This window comes from Malus sylvestris, chromosome 14 (assembly GCF_916048215.2).
Source record: "Malus sylvestris chromosome 14, drMalSylv7.2, whole genome shotgun sequence".
NCBI lineage: Eukaryota > Viridiplantae > Streptophyta > Magnoliopsida > Rosales > Rosaceae > Malus > Malus sylvestris.
The window spans coordinates 24,771,390-24,786,290 of record NC_062273.1 but is presented as its reverse complement, the minus strand read 5'-3'; the positions used below and the strand labels follow the sequence as shown (position 1 = coordinate 24,786,290).

The window sequence follows — 14,901 nt, the reverse complement described above, 5'->3', positions numbered from 1 at the left end:
CGACCAAGAAGTCCATGAATATATCTTCCAGCCATGGAGGAGGTTGTAGCTCCTTAGATGCCACCATCAAAGCTGCATTCCCACTTCTCCCATGCCACTCATTTCTACAATCCTAATTTCAACTCTCTTAAGTTTGCCACTTTCTTTTAGTTTTCCTCTCTCTTTTAGGAGGAGGTTGTAGCTCCTTAGATGCCCGCCCTCATTGTTTGTTCAAAAAATAAAAATAAAATAAAAGATCACATTCCAATAAAAAAGAGGAAAACCATATAGAAGAAAATTTGGGAGAAAAAAAGGTCAAAAAACTAATAACTTGGCTTAAAGCTTGGCAATAAATTCAAGGATGTGCTATCCACACATCCCAGATTATTTCTCACACATCCTTATTAATTTTTATCCGTTGATCTTCTTCAATTCATCTGATCTGACAGCCAAAAATTAGAAGGGTATGTGAGAAGTAAAATGAGATGTGTGGATATCACGTCCCTAAATTCATTAAGATATTAAAGTTGGGTGACCAAATTGATGATGGAATCAAATTTGTCCCCACTGCAGACAAAAAATTCACTGTTTCACGTGAACTTGGAAAACGCAAACATGAAATTGTAGAGACGTTATGAAAATAATTACAATAATTAAAAGCTGATTGAAACAGTTATCACACGTGTATTACTTGTCATCTCATTTCACGTGAACTATCATTTTGAATATTTTTTTAAGGAAAATCTCGGCTACACGAGATGAAATTTTTATTGAATAAAAAAAAAAATTAACGAAAAGTTCGCGGTACTGTTCATTTTAACGAAAAATTATATTTTTACACTAAAAAGTCAATCCTAGTACTATTCACTTTACCTTTTATTTTGTCCTTATAGTTAAAACTCAAAGTTTTCAATCCATTTTCATTAGTTTTCCTTAAAAAGAAAGCTACACCTAATCACGAAGTATAAACCTTACTCCTAATAAAGAGAATATGAAAAAATAAAATAAAAATTACAAGTAAAAAAATGAGGGACATAAACATGATCCTCTTAGAAGCATAAACCTTACTCTTCCTAATTATGAGAAGATGAAAACTTGATCTCTCTTGAAAACAAAAAGAAAAATACAAGAAAAAAAGGGGTTATAGTACCTAACCCGTCTAAAACAAGTAATCTTTACCTTAATAATAAATAAATTATTGAATTTATAGCTGGATTGGATTTAACTTGACTTGAATCTAGATATAATTCTTAAATTTGGAATGAATCTAAATTAAGGAAGGTTTGAATCCACTCAGAAACTCTTTCATGTCGACTCCATTTATGCTCACCATATCAATGTGGTTGAATTACAACTTCCTTTTGTTCTCTATATTTTAAAACACTTGTAGAAAGTGAGAACTGGGATCTGATGGATCTTATATAAACGGTTTTTTTTTTTTTTTTTTTTTATATATCAAAGTTGTGTAAAATGCTTTGGGGATAAATTCTCTAAATGAAATCAATTACTACACATGTGGAGACGAATATTTCAGCAATTTTAATTTCATGTTGCTTAAACAAATATCAAACCCAAATGAGATACCAAAAAAAAAATAAAAAATCAATAATCATTTTTTTGACGTCCTACGTCTCCCTCCTCTATGTCTGACATTATCCACCCGCTATAATCATTGTCTATCCCTAATCTGTCGCCTGAAGCATGCACTTAATGGATGAGTGATGCATGCCGCTTGTATCTTGGTTATTGGATATCATATTGCTTGGCCTTTCTCCAGTTATTCATATTCATCATCAACAATAACAGCAAGATGCTTCATACAATTCAAGCCCTGGCAGCTACTACAGATTGAAAATCACCTTCCCAGGCTTCACGATTGTCTAAAGCAAAACTCTTTTAGCATTTACCACAAGTCTGCTTATCCTCTTACCCCAATTTAGAAGAATTCAATTTAGAAAAGTAAATTCATGAGCACACATCACCAGCTTGGGCTGCTTCATGTGCCTGCTGCCCGTCTGGAGTTTCTTCCACGATCCACTTGTTAGCAGCTTCTAGTCATAAGAATCATGCACTTTCCTGTTGGAAGTTGCATGATCGAAAATCTGCATGCATTGACAGAGCCACCGCCGTTAACATAATCAGGCGATCGAAGAGCAAAGAATAATGTGCCTCAACGGTTTGCCACTTCAGTACTTCCACCAACTGAATCATGGTTCACGAATTCTGCCGGGGAATGAAAACTGCCATGGCAAACTTGGTAAAATTTCTCCCATGCCACTCATTTCTATAGTGAAAGTACGTTTCCATTACTTTTCTCAAATATCTCTCATTCTCAACTATTCTCACCTCTCTCCCTCTCCTTCTCCCTCAAAAACCTAGACACCTACTCTCCAAGTTGACGACCAAGATAAAATGAAAAGACTAGTTGTGAACAGTATACTTACCACATTCATAAAGAAAGTTGAGAGGTACTTATAGAAAACTGGACGATGAAACCTATATGGGGTCAAAACTCGTTTAGCTATAAGCTAATTAATTCTTTTTACATGTTTCACGTGAACATACTGAGAAGGCAAACGATGGTTACAAAGCGTAAAAGCTAATCGAGACAGTTTATGATATGTATTAATTTTCTTGTCAGTTCATGTGATGTTGGTTATAAAATTGATTTACTCACAAACAAACACATTCACCAGTTTCACGTGAAATGACAGAGGAGGTCATGCATGGGTATAACAGTTACAAAATTTAAATAGCATTCACTTGTTTCACGTGAACATACTGAGAAGTCTGGCAATAGTGTCAGAAAGTAAAAGCTAATCGACACAATTTTTTACACACGTATTAATTTTCTTGTCAGTTCATGTGATGTTGATAATAAAATTAGTTTGGTGACAAAAGAAGCATCAACAATTTCACGTGAAATGATAAAGGAAGTGACACATGCATATAACAGTTACAAATTTTAAATATTATTCACTCTCTTCACGTGAAGATAAATAGAAGGCAGGCAGTAGTTACATAAAGTAAAAGTTAAACGAAATAGTTTATGACACACTTATTACTTTTCTTGCTAGTTCACGTGATATTGATAATAAAGTTTGTTTGACGACAAAAGAAGCGTTAACAATTTCACGTGAACTAACAGAGGAGGTGACACACGCATCTAACAGTTAGAAAATTTAAATATCATTAACTTGTTTCACGTGTACATACATAGAAGGCATGCAATAGTTATATAAAGTAAAAGTTAACCGAAACAGTTTATGATATATGTATTAATTTTCTTATCAATTCACTTGATGTTGATGATAAAGTTAATTTAGCTACAAAATAAACGTAAGTAGCTTCACATAAAGTGACATAAGAGATTACACATGTATATAACAGTTACAAAATTCCAATATGATAATTAATTGAAATGAATTATGGCAATTGATAATAAAATTTATTTTTATGTCACTGTCACATCCCGCCCTGGGCCCCTACCACATCTCGGGCTCGACTCCACTGTAGCACAATATTGTCCGCTTTGAGCCCCGACCATGCCCTCACGGTTTTGTTTCTGGGAACTCACACAAGAACTTCCCAGTGGGTCACCCATCATGGGATTACTCTCACCCAAACTCGCTTAACTTCGGAGTTCCGATGGAACTCGAAGCCAGTGAGCTCCCAAAATGTCTCGTGCTATGTAGAGATGGGAATATACATATAAGACTTATAGTATCCACTCCCCTGAGCGATGTGGGATGTTACAATCCACTCCCCTTAGGGCCCCGACGTCCTCGTCGGCACACTTCCGGCCAGGGATTGGTTCTGATACCAAATTGTCACATCCCGCCCTAGGCCCCCACCACATCTCGGGCTCGACTCCACCGTAGCACAATATTGTCCTCTTTGGGCCCCGACCACGCCCTTACGGTTTTGTTTCTGGAAACTCACACGAGAACTTCCTAGTAGGTCACCCATCATGGGATTACTTTCGCGCAAACTCGCTTAACTTCGAAGTTCTGATAGAACCTGAAGCCAGTGAGTTCCTAAAAAGCCTTGTGCTAGGTAGAGATGAGAATATACATATAAGGCTTACAGTATCCACTCTCTTGGACAATGTGGGATGTTACATCACTTTTCACGTGATGGAATCCTCCAAGTAAAAGTTGTTGAAAAACACCTTTAGAACATGAAAATTATATTTTATACTAAGGCAAGTGATACATGCTCATCCTTAACTTGTTGACTTTCATTTGATTTCTTTTTAAATTTATTATTCTTTTATTGATGAATATTGACGTATAATGAAAATTTATAATCAAATTTATTTTACATGTGATGGAGTCTTATTGGGTGTTGGGTCCCATATATGTTTTAGGAGGCAACCTATAAATTTCAGGTAGAAGAGAGTCCACAAAGTGGGACGAATTTTAAGTTTCAGAGAGTACAATAGTAATTTTTGAATTATAAAACATAAAGTGAGATTAAAATGAAATTCTAAATATAGTAGCTAAAGATAAGCAATGTAAATTCAATAAAGATAAATCCAAATCCACAAATATTTTCTGTCAACTAAAAGAGTTGGGGTTTGTAGGCCCAAATCCTGGGCCGGTTGTACGCCCAAATCCTGGGCCGGTTGAACGCCCAAATCCTTCTCGTGGGTCAACAAACTGCACAATTAACTTGAATTTTAAATCCATTCCGATCTTGGATTAAATCTAAATTCAATTAAAAAAAAAAAAATACCCAAATCCAAAACCCTAGGGTTTTCAAATCCTCTTTTCTTCCACTCCGTCTCCAAAACCCCGAGAAGCCCTGAGCGCGGAGGACGGCAGAGGCCACCACCCGCCGCCACAATGTCGATGTCAAAGAGCTCCAAGATGCTGCAATTCATAAACTATCGGATGCGAGTGACGATCCAAGACGGGAGGCAGCTCGTCGGCAAGTTCATGGCCTTCGATCGCCACATGAACCTCGTCCTCGGCGACTGCGAGGAGTTCCGGAAGTTGCCGCCACTGAAAGGCAAGAAGACCAACGAGGAGCGCGACGACCGCCGGACACTAGGCCTCGTACTCCTCCGCGGCGAAGAGGTCGTGTCAATGACCGTCGAGGGCCCGCCTCCTCAGGAAGAGTCTCGAGCTAAGGCAGCCAGCGCCGCCGCTTTGGCTGGTCCAGGATTGGGCCGCTCCGCCGGACGAGGTATCCCCACTGCTCCTCTCGCCCAGGCCCAGCCCGGTCTCTCTGGCCCGGTTCGCGGCGTCGGTGGACCCGCCCCAGGTATGATGCAGCCCCAGATCTCGCGCCCGCCAGTTCCGAACCTCTCCGCGCCGCCTATGTCGTACCCGGCCGCTCCAGTGATTCGTCCACCCGGGCAGATGCCTGGATATCCCGGGCAACCTCCGATGGGTCGTGGTCCACCTCCTGGTGTTCCGCCCCCTCAGTTTGCTAGGCCTCCTGGTGGGGGTCCACCTCAGCAATTCCCTGGCCCGCCACAGATGCAGTTTGGGCAGAGGCCGATGGGACCTCCGCCCCCTGGGCAGATGATGAGGGGTCCACCGCCTCCACCTCGCCCCGGAATGCAAGCTCCCCCACCCCGTCCCGGAATGCCGCCTCCACCTGGCGGTGGAATGCATCTGTTTGGACCGCCTCGTCCTGGAATGCCACCTCCACCCAACCCTCAGAACCAGCAGCAAAATCAGCAGCAACAGTGACTGGTACTTCCTCACTTCATTTGTTTTGATTCAATTCTGAACCGTTGGATTTGGCATCTGTTTCTGAATGATGATATACATAATCTCCTGTTACGGTGTTGGATGTTTGGCATATGCGATGTGTGTCATTGCTAGTCTTTAAAGTTAATGGTTTCTATAGCAATTTCTTTTATTGAATGGAACCTTATGACATTGCGACGAGAGATACCTTTGAGAACTACCAAGAGTATTCTTGTTTTAGTTCTGCTGCCGAAATCTATGTTGTTTGTTGAAGGAGATTTCTTTCTCCTCTATAACACCAAATCTCAAGACCTGCAAGCCTATTCTTTGCGTTGTGAATGCCATAATGTATTGTTATGAAATAGTATGATGTTATATTCTGCTTCACATAATTCATCTGGAACTCGATCTTTCGTCCTATATCACTGTTCTAGTCTGAATACTCACCAGTCGACAACCTTTGATGTCCACTAATGGGAAAATTGCACTTATATGCCTAACATATATAAAGGATTTGTCATATTATAGTCTAGAAATGGAGCATTATCGCATGATATTGGTCCTATTGCTGTTGCGAAAAATTGTGTCATTGTCCAACATCAATGTGTAGTAGTCTTGGTATTTATTTTACTCTCCCTCTAGTTGTCACTATAAAGTTTAGTTGCTAATTTTACTCTCCATTTTTGTAGAACCAGTTAGTACATCCTGTTTTTAAGTCTTGGGCTTGTTCATCTTAACTTTTAAGTGTGTTGATGCACAAAACCGGATGGTCTTGGTACAACGTAAATCCGACCGTGAATCTGCAAGTAATGTAAATGACACAAGAGTTATCGTGGTTCACCCAAATGTTTGGGCTACGTCCACACTGATTATGTATTTATTTGAGGGAATAGAGAGGGAGAGGGTGAGAGCTTCTGAGAGTTTCTGAGGGTGAGAGAGGGGATCTCAGGCCTATGAATTGGCCTCCGAGAGTGAGAGTGAGGCCTCTCCAATTGTGAGGGTGAGGGGTCCTTTTATAGAATAAGGACTCCTCACCTATTACATATTTGCCCCTTCCTTTATCCCATAATTACATTTAAGTCCCCTGAGTATTTGTACGAGATCTAAATACGAGGCCCTAAATATGGTATAAACAGTAGTCCCCCAAGTCTTCAGTCAAGAGTGTCTTTTGGCTGGAGACTTGAAATTCAGTCCATGTGTGGGCCGAAGTAACTGATGCTCGATATGAGGCGGTGCCCAATCTGAAATGATGCTCAACTAGAAGTAGCACATGTTGTGAGGCCGCTTTGCTTGTAGCTTATGTTGCCTTGGTTGGCTTGGCTTGTGGCGTTTGAAGGTGAGGGAGTCCCTTTTATAGAATAAGGGTTCACTCCTCAGTACATGAATAATGGGCTAGAGTCCCCCAAGTATTTTTCATGAGTGCTCTCTAAAAGTGAAGGAGTCCCTTTTATAGAATAAGGGCTCGCTCCTCAATACATAAGTGATGGGCTAGAGTCCCCCAAGTATTTTTCATGAGGCCCAGTTGAGGCCCAATATATGGTACATAATGTAGTCCCCCAAGTCTTCGGTCAATATAGTTTGTTGGCTGGAGACTTCAAATTGAATCCATGTATGGGCCGAAGTGGCGGTTGTTCGGAGGTGGTATTTGTATACCCTGCACTGAAGCTTTGTAGGTGAAGCTTTGCAAGTGAAGCTTTGAAACTAGAGCTCTGTAAATGAAGCTTTTAAAGCTAGAGCTTTTGTAAATGAAGCTTTTGAAGCTAGAGCTCTGTAAATGAAGTCTTTGAAGTTAGAGCTCTTGTAAATGAAGCTTTTGAAGCTAGAGCTCTGTAAATGAAGCTTTTGAAGCTAGAGCTCTTGTGAATGAAGCCTTTGAAGCTGATTTGACATGAGTGATGCTCATGCATGTTTATGTTGATTGACATGAGTGATGCTCATGAATGTTTATGTATGATTGGATGAGTGATGCTCATGAATGTTTATGTATGATTGACATGAGTAATGCTCATGTATGACTTGAAGTACTGGGCGTACTTTTGATCACCTGGTTGGTGGTAATAGCGGCGCTGCCGAATAATTGTGGAGTACTGGGTGTACTTTTGATGACCTGGTTGGTGCTATTTTGGGCTTATGGGTCTTCGCCTTCCACAACATGTCAGCCCATTTGTTTTGGGCTTTTCCTTTTTTTTTTTTTTTTTTTTTTTTTTTTTTTTTTTTTTTTTTTTTTTTACCCTCTGATGGGTTTTATACATATTACCCTCTGATGGGGTTTATACAGATGTTTCCGAAAGATACGGAAAATAGGTTACATCATTCAAAAATAAGGAAAGTAAACCACATGACTCTGGTGGGGTGTTTATTCCTTGCTTTTGCAGTACGGGTCCTTGCGTTTGCTTGTGTTTTTCTACAGCATTCTCTCTGTTTCTGTCTTTGCGTTGCCAGAGATCTGGCTTCCACTTGGTGACGCTGTTCCTTTCCGCTTTGGAAAGTAGACAGCTCCTGTTTGTAAAAGCAAGAAGATACCGTTTGTAAAAGCATCTTTTCCTTTTGCTTTTTTCTTTCACTTTGTTTCCCACTACTTTTCTTTCTCCTCTTTCAGATGGCAGACAACGCCAAAGTGGAATAATAATGGTATTGTTGTAAGACAACTTATCTGTATCTCTATTTTCATCATTGGCAGCGGACGGTGATCTCATCTTTTGCTTTTCTTGGTATCTCCATCAGCATCTGCTGAAGGTTTGGAGGAGGAAGTCCGGCCTTGGGTAGGCCATTTCTTAAGCTCCGCCATCACCCACAGCACCATCCACGCCCACGTCGGGTACTCCTCCTTACACAGCTCCGCTAGGTGTCGCTCAATCGCCACCCCGAGCCGAACCGACAGCAGCTGCACCAACAGCCTCATCACCGTCGCCCACATCAGCAGCCACAGCAGCGAGTTCCTAGCTATCGCCCCCGCCTGAAGATCACCCTCCAAATTCCCCAGGTCCAGAAACACGATACTCATCAAGAACCCGGGTCCGGTTAACAGTCACAGATTCTTCCATGAAAACGTCGGCGTTTGGCAATTATCGTCTCCGGCCTCATTGATCCCCACCACGTGGACCTTATCGGCCTCGTCGTAGGCCGCCTCGGGAAGGTCTCGGTCCGAGTCGAGTAAGAGTGGCTTCGAGTGGTCGTGAGTCGAAACCATCGCGTTGTGCGGTGTATGAATTCCCTGCGGGCGTTTGTACGAGTGTCTCCGTGCGCTCGCGGGAAGGTCTCTGTGCTGCTCTGTTTATCTCTTCAACTCAGAAACGAAGCTCTCTGAAAAGTGCCAGTTTGACAAGAGCTGTTTGTTTTCTCCACCTCCAGTTTTCAGATAGGACCACTCATCGGCAAGTTCACGGCTTTGAAAGGGGAAGACGAAGGTGTTCCAGCCTCTCTTGATGGCGGCCGTCATGACCTGCCTGCTCTCCGTCCACACCCACACCTTTTTCGACTCGCCGTACGTCCCCGAAGACGACGTCGTGGAAGACCCGATAGCAGCGGCGGAGGAAAAGTTCTGGGAAAGCATTGAGTGTCTGTGCCATGAAATCAATCTGCAAATGTTCCATTTATCTGTGGTGGGGCAAAAATATTGCTGTTTTAGTCGACGTCCTGCACAGCCAGTGAGTCAACAGTGGATCGGCTTTTGAGGGATATTTCTGGGTTGAATTGAGAGATAGAGAGAGTAATTAAAAAAGAGAAAGTGATCTGTAGAGAGAGAAAGGGAGTTCGAAATTTGAGGATTTCTTTTTGTTTTGGTTTGTGTGCGACTGACTGAGAGAGGAAGTAGCTCCATGGGTTTTCTGGGAAACATTGGTTTGTTTGGGTTTTTGCAGATTCACGGTGGAGGTGAAAAAATGAAAGAGAACCGACACAACTTTTAGTATCGTTTCCCACAGACGGCGCCAAATGTTGATGCACAAAACCGGATGGTCTTGGTACAACGTAAATCCGACCGTGAATCTGCAAGTAATGTAAATGACACAAGAGTTATCGTGGTTCACCCCAATGTTTGGGCTACGTCCACACTGATTATGTATTTATTTGAGGGAATAGAGAGGGAGAGGGTGAGAGCTTCTGAGAGTTTCTGAGGGTGAGAGAGGGGATCTCAGGCCTATGAATTGGCCTCCGAGAGTGAGAGTGAGGCCTCTCCAATTGTGAGGGTGAGGGGTCCTTTTATAGAATAAGGACTCCTCACCTATTACATATTTGCCCCTTCCTTTATCCCATAATTACATTTAAGTCCCCTGAGTATTTGTACGAGATCTAAATACGAGGCCCTAAATATGGTATAAACAAAGTGATTGGAAGATAGAATAGCTGTTGGATGTCATGTTTAGCGAACGTTGCTGTACAATTGTCCCTCTAATTGCTGTAAGAATGTCCAGTCTTGGTAAAATGGGGGTGGGGGTGAAACACCCGAACAAACAAAAATAAATCATGATACAAATATCCTGATCCTTAGTAACCCCCAATATGTCATCGTTCAAGAGTCGAAACACACCACCCTCACAACTTCTTATCCTTTTTAACTCAAGATTCGGGCACTAAAATTGCAGTTGTAATAGTCATAACAAACTTCAGCATTTAGATTTTAGGTTTATATAAAATTCTTGTGAATCTCTATTTTTACATAGGAGTTGAAGTTAGGACGTACTGCTTTTTTTTTTTTTATTTGGTCAAACGATAAATTTTGTTAGATTAGACGTTTTGCATCTTTTTGCTTTACAATTTTTTTTTTCCAAACAATCTCTTTTAATTGGAGAAATCAGTTGTAAAGAAGCGCGATTTTATAACTTAAATTACCATTACAATCATGATTTTGTAAGATCATTTCATTATTTCTACTATCTATTTAAAGAATTGCTGCTGTTGCCACTTTCATTTGTGAAAATTACATTTTGTTTGTCGGATTGATCTTTCATTCTCTTCTTGCTTGGAAGGTGACTTGATCCCGTTGTTCGTTTTGTTTCGTGTTGCAGGTTTATTAGATGTGATTTTGAGGTTTTGGAATGCTGCTGCCTTGCATATTGTTTCAGTTTTTGTAATGGGTTTGAGCCTGTGCAGACCTTCCTCATCCTGTAGCTTTGGAGTGCTATGACATGTAGCTAAACTACCGACCCTAAAAAATATTTGTAGGTTTGCCAATTAATATTGAAATGCAACTCTCTCTCTCTCTGCAATTTTTCGATGTATCCATAACACGGCTTTGTGGGGTTACTATTCCGCTGAAAACACGTGGAATAGCATATCATGTAGCTTGTATTCCAAGTAAGCATAACCAAAAAACAGTTTCACATGAAAGTAAATAAGAGCTTTTGATTTATAATTCAAGCATGACAAAAATAAAATTACTGAGTCAAAAACACAAGTCTTCGCCACGACGTATAACCTTCTGTATGAAAGCAAGTTTCGGGTCCGAAACAAAATCTCCTGCTACCGATTGTAACAAAAATGATGGACAAAACACAAATTGATTGAAGAAACTAATAACATCGATGCTGTGTATTTTTTGGAAGAAAGATCACCGGATACGGGACTGTACTGGTAACAGCAGAAGTATCGAAAGAAAACTCTCCACGCAGTGTATTCTATTTACGCGATTGAACGCAGCAAGATATGTAAGTTGCGTTTACATTAGTCTCAGTTCGTACTCGCCAGCCATTGTTATGTACCTCACCCATGGAAGAGCTTGGTAGCCACTTTTCTCGATGATCTTTAGGTATCGGACCTAAAAGATTCAAACGGGGGATAGGCACATTTAGTTTGAACCAATCACACCATGGAACCCATTCGAGACAGTAATGAAACTCATATCGTACCTGAATTCCCGAGACAGTAAAGTACGGTATCTCAAACTTCACTCGAATAGGAGCTCTTCTTTCGGGAACCGCTTCTTCAGCAGTTATACTAGGGAGCATAAACTCAGCTCTCAACATGTATTCCTAAGCAATTTAATACAGAAACAAGGTCAAAATTATCTTTGCGAGTGTTTTTGCAATCAATAATATACTTAAGGGGAGGTGAAAGCATATGGAGGTTTAGACGAACTGTTACCTTATTACCGGGAAAAGACTTAACTTTCCAGACCAAAGCATCTCTTTCAGGAGCATATGCAGCAGATCCCATTGATGTCCGGACATTAGGATTTGTAGCATCTGCGGGCACAGGCAACTCAATTTCGACATTTGTAGCCGTGCTGCACAAAGCAACCGTAGCTTACAGTGAGAATTCGGATAATGGCACTCGAGAATGTTAGAGCAGCAATGCTTTTTACCTGCGCTCCTTATACTGGCTCCTTGCTTTTACCGTGAATTCAATACGACTCCTAGAATGATTTTCAACTTGTGCTTCCACCCAGATAAGAGGCTTCACCTGAAATCATTGAAGGACAAATGGTCGTTTCTGCTTCATATTTTGAGCAAATGTAAACGTACATGTAAATAGGGGTTGGATCTCCGCCAATTGATTAACTTATGCTCCCTTTAGTTACCAAAAAAATTAACAAGAATTTATAAGCATGGGGAAATAAGTATATCATTAGCGGTGAATAAAATATGAAATGTACCTGAGTACTGAGTCTGTACGTCATCAGATCAAATGCTCCATCAGGGGGTATGAAGGATATAGTCCGGTCATTCTCAAATCGAGCCAAACGCACACACCTAATATGGTGGGAAAAGGTAAAGTAAATAAAAAAGGTTGTAAGCATTGTAACGTGGTTTATAAATGAAGCGACAGATACATGAAACAGCAATACAAAGCAAGTTAGGCAACATACTGATGGAACTTAATATCATCCAGATCAATTGATTTTCCTTTCGTTGTTCGACCTTGCGCCTCTAGCAGCACTCTATCATTCAATCCAAGCTTACACTCGGGCATACCACTAAAAAAATGGAGAAAGTTTAACCAGTCAGTTTCCAACATGAAGTTAGCAAACATTACACTATCCCAGGGCAAAATCCAATAATCTTTACAAATTTTTAGGTTACTTTTAAACAATTACTCATTTTCCAGGCTCAAGTTAGCATCACTAGCCTTATAACTAGGTGCGATCTAGGTCAATCAAGTGACGAACTCAAGAAGGAACATGCTAATCATTATGCTGGAGCTGCAATCTCCAAATCCTAATCATTTGAGAAGGGTTGGTCCAAGCACATTTCATTTGGTGGGCTTTGTAGCAAATGCAGTTGCTGCTATAATTTGTCCATATAATTTATACTAAATTCAAGAAGAAAAGAAGTACCGCACCTCAAATATGTTCTCATCTTTAGGGCTCCTACGACATCTGATCGTATAATTTGTCCGTTGCTGTTGACAAGTATGTTCACGCTTTCCACCACATCCAAAAAGACCTGATAGAAAATGAATGGAGATTCATGACACTGCAGTTGAAATTTAATAAATCAACGGTAAATATGAACAGAGGATCAACCTACTTCGTTCTTCTTGAACTGTATCCCTTCACTGCGCCAAGACACTGCATTTGTAACGGCCATGGGAGGACGTTGTGTCACCTCCATCCTGTAAGCATCGGTCTTGATAAACTCACTAAGAATCTTCGCTTCAGTGAATTGCGGGAAACCAAAGTCCATAATCTCGTCGAGTAACTCATACTGTCAACAGACAAGGGTATTATTAGAAATTTCGCATACCACCATCAAAATTCTATGCATCATTCTACCTATAAACACCTTACAAGTCAATTACCACAACGACAAAGTTGTCTCTTAGCGATTCTTCTTCAAGCGCTTCAAAATAGTGCTTAAACACCTGAAAACATGAACAAACATATCGAAACACATGAAAACCTCCACAGGGGAAATAATCTACGACGAATGGCGGCGACATTACACCAAATACAGCTAAAAAAATCTAGCAAGAGAGAGTTTGAAGAGTGCTTACATCGATTACGCGGTGCAGAAACAGCAGCAAGCTAGCAGCATTGCAGTTCTGCCTCGATGCAATCATCAAGTAGATATTGTTGTGCTGTACAAACATGTAGCTGACTCCATTGTCGTACACCACTGGATCTTGCGACTGCGGATCGCCCTGAAAAAATACAAATTTTCCAGTAAAAGCAAACGATTCAGCTACTTTTTGCCAAAGTTTGAAACTTTTTATTCCGATTGAGAAATTGATGCCAACCCAATTGCAATTGCAGCTGAATATATGCGTGTGTGCATATATATATATATATATATATATGTGTGTGTGTGTGTGTATACACATATAAAAGATTACCTCTTTTTCGATGAACTTGGTGAAGAAGCGTTCAGCCTGAGCAGCAGAGACATCGCCACGGTAGTCGCGCCAAATCAAAACTCGTCCTTTGATGTCCAACAGAAAAAGCGCCGAGGCGGCGCCGGCCATCGGATTTAAGATCGAGAGATTTGGATCCGACCCAGTACTCACCACCCCCAAAAGATCATTCAAACCAACCTATCTTGTTCTCTGGTTCTGACTTCTATGGCATAACACCATACATATCAAGAGCAATGAAATTTTGGATATGAATTTTTGAAGCTTGAATTAATCAAGAGCGATGTAATTAATTAATATAAAAGTCGGGCAAATTTGAGCTGTTGGTGACGAAATTCAATGGATCCTGCCGCTAGTCATACTTTTCATATTTCAGTCTTCCGAATAGCCATACGAAGAAAAGCCCAATGAAACTGGTTTCTCCTCTGCCCAACTTAGCAAATTATGTGGGCTCTTATGGTGGGTTTATGCAAAAGTTTTGTGTTTACTTTTTTACATGGAAAAATAAATTACTAGATAGTGTCACGGAGATCACATTTACTTTCAAAACAACCAAACAAGAAAGCTTTTCTTGCTATGGAAGGTAAAGTCATATCCCAAACATGGAAATTACTAAAATTAAAAGCAATACTAGTGACTGAATTCGTAAAAAAATTTGTCTCCCTGTAAACGTAGTTCCATGAAATGGAGTCAAAAGCGATCCCCAACCACTTGATGTCTTCAACAATGTTTTTTCAATCGGAAAAGGGTTGAGCAGAAGCCTTTAATCAATGACTAGTTTAGAGTCACCTTCCCCACAAACGTTCCTGAAGCCCTTTACTTTAGCCAACCAACCTCAAAGCTAAAGCCTCAGCTACAGAGATGCTGTTCTCTCCCAGATTTCTAGCTCCAGCAACAATGGTCAAACCATCTTTATTTTTAACCATTTGAG

The 14,901-nt window shown here is 40.6% G+C and overlaps 2 protein-coding genes across 2 annotated transcripts; one reads left to right on the top strand and one right to left on the bottom strand.

Annotated features, from left to right (window-relative positions):
* The first annotated feature begins 4,704 nt into the window (after window positions 1-4,704).
* LOC126598573 (uncharacterized) lies at window positions 4,705-10,888 on the top strand. The gene is made up of 2 exons (XM_050264940.1): window positions 4,705-5,684; window positions 10,688-10,888. Exon 1 carries the CDS (start codon window positions 4,827-4,829, stop codon window positions 5,679-5,681), a length of 855 nt encoding a protein of 284 aa, XP_050120897.1. The 5' UTR covers window positions 4,705-4,826; the 3' UTR covers window positions 5,682-5,684; window positions 10,688-10,888.
* A 116-nt stretch (window positions 10,889-11,004) lies between these two features.
* Window positions 11,005-14,305, bottom strand: LOC126598572 (AP-1 complex subunit mu-2). The gene is made up of 11 exons (XM_050264939.1): window positions 13,953-14,305; window positions 13,614-13,760; window positions 13,419-13,481; window positions 13,148-13,324; window positions 12,960-13,063; window positions 12,487-12,594; window positions 12,274-12,370; window positions 11,983-12,080; window positions 11,763-11,904; window positions 11,528-11,650; window positions 11,005-11,436 (listed from the first exon to the last, which is right to left on the bottom strand). The coding sequence occupies exons 1-11, from the start codon at window positions 14,079-14,081 to the stop codon at window positions 11,338-11,340; spliced, it is 1,287 nt and encodes a 428-aa protein (XP_050120896.1). The 5' UTR covers window positions 14,082-14,305; the 3' UTR covers window positions 11,005-11,337.
* Between the last annotated feature and the right edge of the window lie 596 nt (window positions 14,306-14,901).

Excerpts from the sequence above, each read along its gene's own strand:
- LOC126598573 (XM_050264940.1), top strand. The coding sequence starts at position 4,827 with ATGTCGATGTCAAAGAGCTCCAAGATGCTGCAATTCATAAACTATCGG.
- LOC126598572 (XM_050264939.1), bottom strand. The coding sequence starts at position 14,081 with ATGGCCGGCGCCGCCTCGGCGCTTTTTCTGTTGGACATCAAAGGACGA. Across the intron at positions 13,761-13,952 it reads CCAAGTTCATCGAAAAAGAG|GGCGATCCGCAGTCGCAAGA; the intron begins GTAATCTTTTAT and ends GTATTTTTTCAG. Across the intron at positions 12,081-12,273 it reads CGTACAGACTCAGTACTCAG|GTGAAGCCTCTTATCTGGGT; the intron begins GTACATTTCATA and ends CAATGATTTCAG.